Source organism: Trichogramma pretiosum, unplaced genomic scaffold (assembly GCF_000599845.2).
Source record: "Trichogramma pretiosum strain Unisexual culture from Peru unplaced genomic scaffold, Tpre_2.0 scaffold3, whole genome shotgun sequence".
NCBI lineage: Eukaryota > Metazoa > Arthropoda > Insecta > Hymenoptera > Trichogrammatidae > Trichogramma > Trichogramma pretiosum.
The window spans coordinates 2449689-2463719 of record NW_019641698.1 but is presented as its reverse complement, the minus strand read 5'-3'; the positions used below and the strand labels follow the sequence as shown (position 1 = coordinate 2463719).

The window sequence follows — 14031 nt, the reverse complement described above, 5'->3', positions numbered from 1 at the left end:
CGAGACTATGCACATATTATCATACGTATCGGCACACACCAAAAGCATCCTACAGCACACATGTGTACTTATTCGCGCATTGTACTGTCACGCGAAAGCCTTCTCCGTCCACGTTACGTACAACATTCTATACTGCACTCGAATATAATACATACAGTGTGCACTATCACAATATAGCTGTCTTGGTGGCATCAATTTTTTTTCGATTCTTTATTTTTCCTTGTTGCGCTTCTTGAAATAGTTCGTCGAGGAGGCAAATGATGAGGTGGGCGACTTGCTTGTTTGACTATTTGAAAATGATTTATTGGGAAGCTTGTACTATTTCTGTACAATTTCTTTATAATTCATGACCAAAGGTCACTAAACTTTACATGTTTCACCTGCTAATGAAAATTGTGACAGGAGCATTATAGAGGCTCTATCAACAATCATAGAGTATTATTCTTATTTTGTTTTTTGTAACTTCACGCTTCATTTTATGTTATAAAAACTGTTTGTACAAGTATTTATATTTAAAAATAACACTTCATTTATAAACATCAATTTTAATGAAATTAATTGACTAAATTTGAAACATTTACATTATTTCAACTCTACACTGACAACAACAATTGAGATATTCACATATATTTTTTATGTCCTTGTTGAATCAGTTATTGCATCATAATTTTCAATGTTTTTCAATAATTATTTAACAACAAATTCAGTATTTTTGTTCCGGGAAATTATTAAAATTTCCTAATAATCAAAAGAAATCACAACATTTTACCATTTTTGATGGTAATTGAACTAGTTGACTTTAAAAGTCAAAAAGTGTATGGTAAAATTTTATATTAGTGTCATTGCTGATTCCTACATATTTTTTTGCAACATTTGTGTAAATCTATTTGTAATTAAGAGCGAGACATCAATAAATCTATTGACACAGTTGACCAAGCAAGTTTCAGACCTTCCATCCAGTTTGTTTCCAGGCTTGTCAATGCACTTGTCCCAACAGAGACCGCTGAATTCATGAATCTAAAGAAGAATTGAAATTTTATCAGGTTAACATGATAAATGGTGTATTTTTTCAAGCTATTGCTATTAAGTTGGTGAATAAGTCAGTCAAGAATAAACTTCTACTTTTACAATATTCAAAGTATTAAAAAAGGTTATAAGTAAAAATATTCTGTACCTGAGCATTGAATTGAGCCTTCTGCTTTTCAACCATGATGAATTCTTCGAGTTCAGAGCTGGCTGCGCTTGATTTATTATTATCACCGACGTCAAAAGACGACACAGAACTGAACTCCGACATTTTGTTGATACTTTATTGATTAAAAAAACTTGACAACACAAGTCACCGGTTGGTGTCCTACTATGGATGAACGCACGTGTGACCCTAGCAAGTTACTGATGTGGCTGAACGCTGCCTACTTCGCTCTGTTATGTAATGCATCACAGAAAGTCAAAATTATCATCGAGTTTACGAAATCGAAACTTTGACATCAACAATCATACGATTCAGTAATGCTCATGTTGATGTCGAAAATGTAACAATTGTCGTAATAAACCTACCTGTAGTTGAGAATTTAACGTGAATTATAGAGCTGACTGCTACGGATATAGCTGACCAAATTGACGAGGTAGAACGCGTCCTCTAGTGGTAAAGTTCATAAGCACTACTGCACGTTATCGGACTTGAAATGATTCAAAACTCATAGTTAAATTAAAGGATGAATATTGTCTTATTCATGGTAGAAAATCGGTAGTTAAATTAGCTATATGTTCTTATTTAAATCGTCGCTGATGCTCATTTTTGTCCCGTATATGCTGTACCTCACAATCGGAGAAAATTGTCTCAACTGCTACTTGCTTCGACACAATAAAAAAGTTCATTTATCATTGAGGTATATTTGTTAAATTCAAATTCCCAAAGATAGAAATTTTAATCTTGGCCGATCAATCGGTAATATTATCGACGATCGCGAATCGCAAGCGAATTTCGTTCGTAACGCATTACCCATCCTACCTGTATGACGCGCGGGCGCGCGCGTAGTTTCAAAGTAAGCCGCTGCACAGATGAAAATCAGACTCTCGGGGGCGCTGCGTTTGACACATCGTTGCATGCGTCGCAGACACAGGCCACACAGCAGCAACGAATCGTCTGCAAAACATTCATACATATATAGGTATGGCTGCGATGTTATTCGAGCCCATTTATACGGAGCAAACGTAAAAATGCATCTACGACTCTCTGTTGCGCCTACTGCTCTTACATGTATTATGTTGTGTGCAACATACGCATTATCTTGCTCAATCCCAATAACGGCCGTGTCGTGGGCAGCAGCGAGTGTCGCGTTATTTTCCAAAGTGTCTGCCAAGCCATAATATTATTGTCAACTTATGTATTTTGTTCGCGTACGCGCGGGCAATAATATTATGGGTTATTTGGCCGTCAAATAATTAGTAGACGCTCGCTCATTTTCTAAGCGCAACGGCATTAGGTGTTCGTCCACGTCTCGACGAACGAACCGTTGTCTCGTGTTGCGAACGAATTTTTACGTGTTTGGATATAGAGTAGCTGCTATTATATCACCTACCTATTCGCAAATCACAGCGCGCTCCGTCAGTTGGTCATATATTCGCCAGTGTCGTTGCTCGTTACACACGGGATGCGATATATCAGATTATATTTATATACATACATACGTGGATACATGAACGCGTATGTAAATGTATTCGCGTATAGATGTTTAAAGTATTTATACCCTTGAAAGAAGTGTACTTATAAGTGTTCGCGTGTGTGTGTGTTTCGCGTTTGGGACGTGCGCGAATTAGAACAATTATAATTTTCATGCGTGGCCAACGGCTGCGCGATTATATGCACGTCTAAAGGTTATAATAACGGTGCTTCGATAGCTTGCGATAATAAAAAATATATTCATGTCAAGTAATGATGTGTCGCTGATACATATCGTGTGTGATTGTTTGTCGTGACTCGTGTGTATGTGTCTTTGAATAAAAACAAAGAAAAAATGAATGACAACGAAGTTGCTGCAGCTGCATCATCTCCTGCATTTGATTACCCGCAGCATCAAAGTGACGATGATAGCATTATCGATGCATCCCAATTTGATTTTAGCGATAAAGATACATGGTTGGTTTAAACAATATGCACATTTAATTTATAATTATATTTTGTTTCATTTTATTTTGGATTTAATATCATATTTTTTCAACTTCTGTTCATTTAGACTCATTTCTTGACATTTGTTATTTGTTGTTATTTATCTTGTCATTTGTTGTGTTGCAGGTTGTGTACACCATCATCCAGACGTAACAGTGTGGGAAATCAAAGAGTTGAAGATCTTCAAGCTTGGCTGCATGGCCAAGAAAACAATCAGTATGATATCAGTGAATCTGGTTAGTTTAATGGATTTTTGTAACACTTGTAGTCTTGAGATACAAGTTCTGATAATTATTTTGTTTTCAGCTTCTCATAAATTGGTCGACACAAGAACATTTAGGATAAAAAGAAAATCAAATAATAGATTAAGCCACGATAGTACCGAAGCTTTAACAACAAGTGATAAACCATTTTCTAATATTTGGAAAAATAATACATTTGTTTCAGAAACAAAAGTAAGCATCCTTTTCACAAAAAACTTTATTAGAGTATAATATTCATTTGGTATTTTTTTAGAATGTTAACACTGATAAGGAACAAAACAATAATATGGATAAAGAACAAAAAATACTACATGAAAGAAGAGACAGTATACCTATGATGCTTCGTCGCAAAACAAATCAGTTCATGTCAGCGTATCCATCAGAAAGTCCTAAATCAATCAATAGCGATGCCAGTATGGAAGCATTTATAAATGCTGGTGGTTCAAAAGATGGTCACTGTTCAATGTTAAGTGATGTCAGTGAGCCAGAAGTTGCTCCTTTTCTCATGAATATCTCGGAACCTTCGTTTCTCTATTCGTCGATAATGTCTGATAGCAAAATCGACGACGGCAGCATACAAATGATGACCCAGTCTATAACTGACAGCTTTATCGATCCGCAAATACTGACGGACTCGATGATGGAGACTAGCATGTTCAAGGAGGTGCAGGACGCCTCGGTAATCGTAGATTTTCTCAAGCAAAGCACGAGCGAACTCGTATTGCAGGAAGACGCGACGGGCTACGAAAGCTCCGCTACCGATCCCAGCGACCGAACGTTCGTCAATGAGAATGTCGATGATAAAAATGGAACTTATCGCAAGAGCTCGCCCAACGAGACTTTTGTTGCCAGCAACGACAATTCCAAGTTGAGCGACACGTTTGTGGCCAACAAGTCCATACTCAAGGACACGTACTCGGGGACGTCGTCACCAATTTTGAAAGGTAGTCTGGCCAAACTGACGCACATCGTCGCTGCTCAATCGCCAGATACAGTTCTCAGTACCATCGGAATTCTCGACACTTCGACACCCAACTCGATGATGACTACCACGCAAACGCTGGCCAATGAGAAGGCCGATGCAACCTTCGACCTACAATCTTCGTCTCCGCAAGCCCTGGCGAGTAGAAAGCCCTTCGACGCAGGGTATCAAGTCACCGAGCAAGTGCTTCGACGACAGACTCTAGTGGGTCAACCGGGTAACAGAGCAGAAGCAGCAGTACCAAATCTGAGGTCGGAACTGCTCAAAGAAGTGCGCCGAACGAGTGGCAAATTTGACTCGACTTTCAAATTAAATACCAACTTGGATGGATTTAACGACGCGACATTCGAGGCAGCTCCCTCGAAGAATAACGCGACATTCGATGCCGTTACCCCGAAGAATGACGCAACATTCGATGCCGCTACGCCAAAGGATGACGTGACGTTCATCACCGGCTCGAACGATGTTACTTTCGATGCTTCGCCTCCGAACGACGAACCGACGTCAACGGTTGCGAATAATGCCACATTCGATGCCTTGGCTCCGAAAGATCAAGCGTTAAGATCCGATGCCACGTTCGATGCCGCAGCTCCGAACGATGAACAAGCTTTGAGAGCCGATGCAACGTTCGACGCCCCAGCTTTGAAGTGTTTGCAAGACCCCAAGGTTGATACTACGTTCGCTGTTACTACTTCGAGTGCCGACGCAACTTTCGACGTCGCGAGCGATCGACAAGACTTGAAAATCAATGCTGCTGAAGTAAAAAGCGATGAAACCCGTGAAATTTTGAAGCAATGCAGCAACGTTCTCGAGGCAACGTATGTCAGTAAAATGGAGCCACCGGTTTCAAGGAAGATCGTCGATACGGCTTCCGATCCGACTTCGCAGAAAACCAAAATTAGTCCTGTATCTTCTGTGCCACGATTCGGGTAAATAAACATTACACTTTTTATATCAATTCATTTTTTTTCCAAAATATAATAATTTCGTTAAACTTTATTTGTGTTCCTCGAATAGTTTAGTGCCGCCGAAAAAGATATCTACTGAGCCAACTTCACAACCAGATCCAAATCGATTCAATACTTATCGTAAAAATCCCAAAGCCGTACGGAATAATCACTTTTCAAAAGCTCAAGACATAGCTGAAAAGAACAACACGAATAGGCCATCTACAGCTCCAACTGAAATACCATCCACAAAAGCAGCGAACGAGGCTCTAAATCAAAATCGGTTCAACACATTTTCTAAAAAATCGGGAGGAATACTGAAAAAAATGCATTACGTCGATCACGGTGTCTCGGCTGACCATAGGGCCGAAGATTCGAATAAATTTGTAAAACCAACGAAACAAATACAGCCACCAAAGACTCTGTCGAAGCTACCGCAAATGTTTCAAAAGTCAAATCCAAATCTCAATTTTGCTGCGAGACCGTCGTTGGCCAAAATCGACGTCAGTATTGGGTACAATAAGGGCTCGCAACCTAACATGTACGCGCTCGGCAGACATAAATCCGAACAAAAGCTTCGACAGTCCGAATTTGCCATGAACAAATGTTCGAGCCAGTCAACCGAGAGTGTGAGTAGCACCAGCAGTGTGCATAGTGCACCGGATCTCGAAGACAAGTTGAGTTCTTGTTCCGATAATAGCAAAGCATCGTACACGATCAAGCCTGCAGAGACCACGAAAACGATTAGAAAATACGGTAGGTTGTACGGAAAATGCCTAATTATACTGACACATAATGTATCTTACGATATTAAACAAGATAAAAATTTTCTGTGCAATTTGTAGAAGGAAAGCTCGCTCTTTCAACACCCAAAGTCAAATCACCACCACACATACTCGAGAATACGTGGGTGGCCGGAAGTAATTTGCCATCGCCTATCTTGAAAAATGGGCGCGTCACAAATTACCCGGACAGCAGTGGAGAAAGTAGGAGCACGTCACCGACGACAAGTTCACCGTTATTCAGTCCTGTCGGTTCGACTCAGGCGATCAACAAAATGGGAATCGACAATGGAGGTATCGAAACGATCGAGGAAAATATACAAACCACCGAGAACGTTAAGCCTGTCAATCAAATCAAGCCAATGAATGTCATAAATACAAATGCAAGCAGTCAACTGCGACGACCCATGAATTATGGCGCCGCTCCAAATGCAACACCGGCGTCTACGGTAAATAATAGTGCAGCAAATGGTGTCTCGAGTGGTATTCCGAGACCACAGTCTCGCATACCGGGACCGAGATTTGTTAGGCCGAGCTATAAATGATCGAACCAATGTTATTTTTCCTTTTATCGAGAAGAGTACGAGTTGATAGAATCTCAGAAGATGAATATCTGCTTTAAAAAAGAACAGCAGTACAAATTTGCCCGATCGTGCTTACAAATACACTTGTATCGTACAGAAAATTAATTTTTGATGTTGTTTATAACTGTTTTCATTTCTTTGATATAAGACATGAGTCGTTGTAAATATTGTAATGATAAAACATTGAACAAATTTTGTAAAAATTGGATAAAGCAAATTTAGCCCGTACTCTGTATTTTCATCAACAATTTTGCATATCTATTATTGCTAGATAATTTAATATGATAGTCAAAGAGAAATTATGTGTTACATTTTTTATGCTATCAATTACAAATTTCTTTTTGATGTTAAAGCAAAATAAGAAAGAAATATATCGTATATTGGGCAATTTTAACAAATTAGTGCTATAATTTGGCATTTATGGGTTTACAGCAAAACTTGCGGTGTAAGTTGCTAACCAAAAATTATTGATTGTTATTGCATTTGAGGATACTGGAATTTAAATTAGCTCTCTTGAAAAAAAATTATTTCGAAAATGACATGTTTCGTGAAATAGTTTTTTTAAGCTCGTTTATAGCTTTCATTATTACTGAATTCAAGTTAGTCTTAGAATTGATGATCTAAAAAATTTTATTATTATAATATGAATAGTTTAATTCAAATTAATATATTTTATTTTTTCATACATCATATGCAGCACTAAAAATTTGAATAACTCAGAATATTTATATCTGTATTAATTGATGAAGTAAAACTTCTGACTGATCATTAGTAGTTTAGGATTTATTTTCTATTTATAAATTTTTCCTTTGCTACATCCAGTAATTTTACTTGATTTTTAATCGAAATATATTTTCAAAATATCACGTATTAGTTACGTATTTAAATGGAAAAATTAATGAAAATTATTGTACTAAGGTATAGTTGTAAAAAAAATAATAAATTTATCTCTACTTTTATAAATGCATTCTTGTGAGTACGTTGAATTTTACTGAGAGAATCACGTTATTGATTTTGATGCTGTTCAAAGAAATGAATATTATAATTATAGTAATATAATAAAGTTAAAAATTACTATGTTACAATATTTATTTTGAAATATGTTTTGATGAACCGAGAAATCGAGAAATCAAAATTGTTCATGACAAATCATTATGTAGATTTCTGTAAAGTGGAAAAAAAATCATTTCACTACTTTTGTTATGTTAATTTTGACTTAAGAATTTTTCATTATAACTAAACTTCAAGTGCCTTGAAAAAATACGTGCAAATTCTGCTCGTGATCAAATTTTGCGTGTTCAAATTATAAATGTAAGCTCTAAGCTGAGCATTGCCATTAATCAGCTTCCGATACGTATACAAATTTTTACATCCCAGAAATATTTTATAGAAAACTAATAAAGAAGCTTTTGTTATATACTAAATGAGTTGCGTATTAGTTTCTTGATTATAATTTTTACGAATGAATTATGGTGGTAAAAATAATAAATATTCATGTTAATCATGAAAAAAAATTTATTGTTTAAAAACACAGTGCTTGATTTTTGGCTTAATATAATAATAATATTATATTATATATTTTATATATGAATATAATATATAATCTATGAAAAAAATTTTTTGTTAAAATATGCGCTGTTCATTCTACATGCCACTTAATTAATTCATATCATTAATGAGTACAAGACTAGACACACTGTAAGCCATATTAATACGCATATTGAACAATGTGCTTAAAAAAATTGATTTTACACATCTTCTGTATGTGTGATACAAATCAGAAGTACACAAAATAATGTGGTAAAAATTATTTGAGATTACTTGTAATTCTAAGAACTTATTTAATTATATACAAATAGATTGTAAAAAACGAGTTCGAAATTTTAAACTATTTTTATCATAAAACATTTTAAATGCATGTTTTATATAAAAAAAAAATGCATATTACCTGGCATATCATAATGTGTATTTTAAAATAAGGTCTTGACCCTTTTTTCAAATATAATAATAATAATGATAATAGTTATGGAATAACAACGTTTAGTTATCATATCAATTATCATCATTGTTAAAATATTCATTCCATAACACTTAAAAATACTTAACTCTAATCTTTTACAATTACGCCTTAACTAAATATATTGTTTCAAACAGCATTAAAAGGCCGCCGTTTTTATCAATAATGTACATAATGCTCTGAAGATCAGTGAGTGATGCATAAGTTTAAGTACAATGACACAATTGATTTTCTAACAATTCTTATATCTATAATAATTTCACATTTCAAAAATTTATCATCTTCATTCATTCTTAAATCTTATTATTTAATACTGCAGCTGCAATAGCGTAGCGCTATCTAATTGTATTATATTGTAACGTTCGTATTTGTTTTTTCACAATATTGTGTAGTTGACCTATTCTTTTCATTTCGTTTTAGCAATTGAACACATTTACTTTTTTTTTGAACACCGATTTTCTTCTATGCATCATACTGTTGACAATTCGTAGAACTTTGCTTTATCGATATACACACAAAAAATTGCACGTTTCGTGAGTCTTTTTTTTAACACTCGGGTAAAACGAACGTATTGTGTAAATATATAAGAACTCGTAACTAACGGTGATGCGTATTACATACATGATCGCCGTTTATTGTTGATTTTTGGAATTAATATTCGACGAAAATTAAATAATACTAGTTGTAAAATTTCTAACTTTTGAAATAAATAATTTCTTTTTACATATTTATTTTATCTACTTTTGTGAAATTTTAAAAAGCAACAAATAAAGTTCAATATTGTTGTACTCAACAATGAAATTAAATTCACAACCACATTTTTTCATTTGTGCAAATTAATATGAAAAAAAAAGTTTATCAGTAAAAGTTTTCATAGTTGAGAGAAACATACAGCATGAGTTATTTACTGTTGCTACATACAAAGTCGAACATCGATTATTGAACGAGCAGGTAAACGCACTATTAGATTGTCAGTTCATTGTTCTGAATGATTTGCTTTTACAATGTTTTGATGTATCTACAACCCTTTATGTATTGGCGTACATACATAATCAAGAGTAACAGGCTTACCTTTTTATGAGCTGTCGATATTTTAGTTACATCTTATTATTCGCAGGCAAGCTTACTGTCAAAACTACTCAAAGCTATGGCAAAAGCTTGCAAAGCGCACAACGGGAATCGATAATCCATCGTGAATACATCCTCGGCGACTCTACCAAATTGCATGACTACATAGTCCACTATAAAAAGATTAAAAAGTGTTGGCTGATTTTAGACTTGCATTTGTGTAAAAAAGTTTTGAATATTGAATATCTTAGGTAAGTTTACCATCAGTTTCGTGAACTACTTGAAAATTTTTCACCGATGCCTGCGTTACTCTGCCGTGAAAATTTAATACATATGATTGAGTGTCATCATTCCATACTGGAGTTTTATTATGCAATTCAATAAGATTATCCATATTCTTTGCTTTCCATCGTTCTGGAAATTGAAAAATTGTTTCAATCAAGGCATTTAACTGATAATTCATATTTGAATTAAAGTTCTACCTAGTAACGTTTCAGATTCATCTCGCGGGCAAATTTCAACTCTTCGCTCATCGGGGGTCATTCCCGGTATGATAACGGTCATTTTTCGAGGACCTTTGAATCCCAATACATTTGTTTCATAAACTACAGCGGCTAATTCTTGCCGAGGATGAGATCTTCGTTCTTCTCTTTTATCGTCTTTCAACTGAGAATATCCACTATCGTATATCGTAAATTGTGTTCCCAAAAGATTCGATCTCAATTTGCCTATGAATGCTTCACCACCTCTTGATAAATCAGTTGGATCAGTGGATATTAAATAATTACTTGTTTTACTGCGTTTTCTTTTACGTCCAGCCAGAAGGAATATCTGAAAAATTTAATTTATTTGTACATGCAAAAGCTCTGACCATAAAATAAAATAGTACTTAATTTATAATTAATAATTACCTTTTTACCATAATCTCTTTCTAAATGTAAAAAATAAGTTGGATAAAATCCTCTATCCATTCCCTTTCTATCGCGTGTTATTCTGCATTTGTAATGCATTTTTTTGTTGGCTGGTTGTAGTACAAATTGTTCAAGATTACCTTCAACATTACCTTCAAGTTCAGGACTCTTCAAAAAAAATAATTTTATGAAGATGAATTTAATTAAAAAATTATTAAGTAAAGTAAAGTTTATATTACATGATTATCTCTATTGATAACTGTCAGAGGCCCATCCGATGGAGCTACTCTTAGAGGAGATGCACACGCTAAAGTTTCAGTAGGTGATTGAATGACTGGTGAAGATTCCTCATCAGCTCCATCATAAAAAATTCCTTCAGTGCTCATATCTGAGAACAAAACAGTGATTTAAAATTTTAAAATATTTTGAAACATGCTGATGAAATATTACAAAATAGCTGAATATACCTGTCATTAACTCAGACTCCATTGTCCTATTTTCAGGAAGTGTACTAGAATCAGGAGTACCTGGAAACATATTGTATTGTAAAGTTCCGTCATATCCTGAAATAAAAAAAAAAAATTTTGAAGAAAATTTAAAAAAAAACAACATTAAAGCATAGCACAAAATAGAAAAATGGTATTAAAAAATCTGGATATAAGTGCATTACCATGGACTTCATGTTGCCAGGCTGCTGAGCGACTGTTACGTTGTGCACTAGAAATATTAGAAGCCTGCACCATTCCTCCAGCACCAGTTTGCCTTTTTTGTTTTTGTTTCTGAGCTATAAGTTGTCTCTATAACAATTAATTGATATTGATTCAACAGTTTATAAAGAATATTCATTTTGTATGCATGAATTGGCTATGGCAAATTTTCCAAATTCGAGTACATAAATTTCATTCCGCAAAATCGTACTATTTTAATTGTGTACTACATGTTGTATGTATGTCACGAGCCAAGCAGTCGTATTATTGAACAAACTTTCGAAATCGCGAAAGCGCCGATCTAGTATCGCTATCAAGCGAGCGAAACACCAGACGCTTGCGCTCATTTACAAATGATTCTATGAATAAGCGATAAGCTCTTTAAATTTGAAAATTTGAGAATCGAGAATGCGTACTTCGAAAACGTCATCCCACCCATGGCTTGATCGACTGTTCGAAAAAAGGTTATCGCTGGGCGAGAGGTCGCGTGCCGTAGGTACTATCGACTCGGTTCGAACGCATATTATATCCCCCGTATTTCATTATACGTGCATAGTATATCTCGGAGTTTCAATTTTCACGCCGTATATATAGAGAGAGAGAGGCTCTCAATGTTTCACTCCTCGCATCCGATCGCAGTGTAATGTACAAATGGACTCTACCTGTTGCTCGAGTTTTTGCTGTCTCAAATCCAACGATGTCATTTTCGTTGATGTTGTCGCTGTAACATACAGCCGATATCTTGCGAGCTGATTGATTGACTTTGATGTATAAAATTATATTGTGCACACATGAGCACGGGTGTATGTGCGAGCAGTATAGCAGCAGCAGCGGAGCGGCCGTTTGTTTACGCGAAGCACAGCACGACCCGACGACGAGACTCGCGCATTCTATACTATCCGTACGTACATATAACTTGGATCGTACTACGCACACATCGCGTTTGTAAAAGCAAAACGTAGCATATGTACTATATACCATGGACTGTATGTGTAGTACGTAAGGGTCGTATATATATGAGTTTTGTTGGCGGCACAATTGCCGCGGCTGCGCGTCATTGCCTAGGCAACCGACATTTTCCTGGCCAGTATAAGATACTATACTCGAGTGTATGGCTACTACTGTATTCATTAAACATGCTAGATTGCATAGTAAACGTATTGAAAGACATGATATGTTTGAGGTAAGTTTGGTTGTTTGTTATACGTAACAACCAAGTATTATACTTCATTGCAACTACTAAAAGGATGAGTTGGATTTAAACGAGGGTGGGTTTTTTTCGTTCATATATTTCTCTCGATAAGCCGAAAAAAGTAAAATTAAAAATTTTTAGTCATATCATTCAACATCACTTACTGATAGTTAATACGATTTATACCAATCACTTATGTCCTAAATCTATTGAGGGCGAATCGTATCTTTTTATGAAACTTGGGATACAATTTAGAATATTAATTTTTAACTTCATTCGCTTTTTATCGAGTCTCCGTTCATTGAGTTTTATATAAGAAATTATAATTGTTCATGATGAATATTACACAAAAATCTATGGTCGTTATGCTCGATGCTTTTTTTGAAAATTTTCTGTCCACTTATCCATCGGTGGAAATTTGGATTTCTCGCAATGTGTATCTTATTCTAAGTCGATAATACAGTTACTTTCTACATTAGAACGGAAGAATATTAAAATTAGAATTGATTTTTTAGATTTTTTTCCTCTTTTTTTTCATTGAACCTCTGATTATTAAACTATCAACGTATGTATATAAAATGTGTATATTATATACACTCTCAAATGCGTACAGTTTTTAATCGCTTTTCATTGAATTGATAAATTAAATAAAGAAATGAAGTGATTTATATTCGTTTCGGTTAATACGGTTATTATCAAATTATATTACATAAAAATAAATACAATGTAAATGAGTTAAAATTATAAACACCATAAAATTTTTAATTACTTTCTTTCCAAGATTATCTTATTTCTCCTCATACAAAATTTGTTGATAAGATTCGTGCGAATTCATAATTTTCTATTACACAGAATAATAAGAAATTTAATAATTGCATTTTTTAATTTTTTTAAACTTATTATATATTCCGAATGAGTCTAATATGAAAAAACAACAATGAGTAGTATGTTGCACTGCTTAATCCTAAAAATGTTTTTACTCGAGAAAAATTATATGTTTTCGACGTGACCTATAGTGATTTACTCATTGAATGGGGGCATCTGTAGCTAATCTTATGCATAATTTCTTTATCGTGGCCACAGAAAAAGCTCAAACTTTTATTTTCACATTTGCGAGTAACAGCAAATTAACGCTATAGAAAGTGAGCTGACCTAGAAGGACCCAATGAGAAAACCAAGGTTCTTCTTCTGCACGTTTCAAATTATGTCAAACTTTGTATTACTCGTCGTGAAATAGACCTCATTACTGCAATAAGCGATTTGTCATAAAAACTTTTTCATTTTTGTTCGATTCATTGGGTCTTTCGATACATCGGAGTTTCCATCTTATGATTAGAATGCGGAAACCCCATTTTCACGCCATTTAGAACATTATCTCTTACCGCTAATTGCCATATAGTGTTTATTAT

At 34.8% G+C, this 14031-nt stretch overlaps 3 protein-coding genes across 3 annotated transcripts; 1 reads left to right on the top strand and 2 right to left on the bottom strand.

The window, feature by feature from the left end:
- Positions 1–274: 274 nt before the first annotated feature.
- Positions 275–1924, bottom strand: LOC106650613 (mitochondrial import inner membrane translocase subunit Tim8). Its single transcript, XM_014368740.2, has 3 exons — positions 1558–1924; positions 1175–1422; positions 275–1017 (listed from the first exon to the last, which is right to left on the bottom strand). The coding sequence occupies exons 2-3, from the start codon at positions 1295–1297 to the stop codon at positions 853–855; spliced, it is 288 nt and encodes a 95-aa protein (XP_014224226.1). The 5' UTR covers positions 1298–1422; positions 1558–1924; the 3' UTR covers positions 275–852.
- A 398-nt stretch (positions 1925–2322) lies between these two features.
- On the top strand, positions 2323–8151 carry LOC106650612. Its single transcript, XM_014368739.2, has 6 exons — positions 2323–3139; positions 3296–3405; positions 3476–3624; positions 3686–5343; positions 5432–6117; positions 6207–8151. Exons 1-6 carry the CDS (start codon positions 3018–3020, stop codon positions 6686–6688), a joined length of 3207 nt encoding a protein of 1068 aa, XP_014224225.1. The 5' UTR covers positions 2323–3017; the 3' UTR covers positions 6689–8151.
- A 1381-nt stretch (positions 8152–9532) lies between these two features.
- On the bottom strand, positions 9533–12134 carry LOC106650398 (protein king tubby). The gene is made up of 8 exons (XM_014368370.2): positions 12093–12134; positions 11394–11520; positions 11191–11286; positions 10963–11111; positions 10724–10891; positions 10295–10643; positions 10074–10226; positions 9533–9985 (listed from the first exon to the last, which is right to left on the bottom strand). The coding sequence occupies exons 1-8, from the start codon at positions 12132–12134 to the stop codon at positions 9852–9854; spliced, it is 1218 nt and encodes a 405-aa protein (XP_014223856.1). The 3' UTR covers positions 9533–9851.
- Between the last annotated feature and the right edge of the window lie 1897 nt (positions 12135–14031).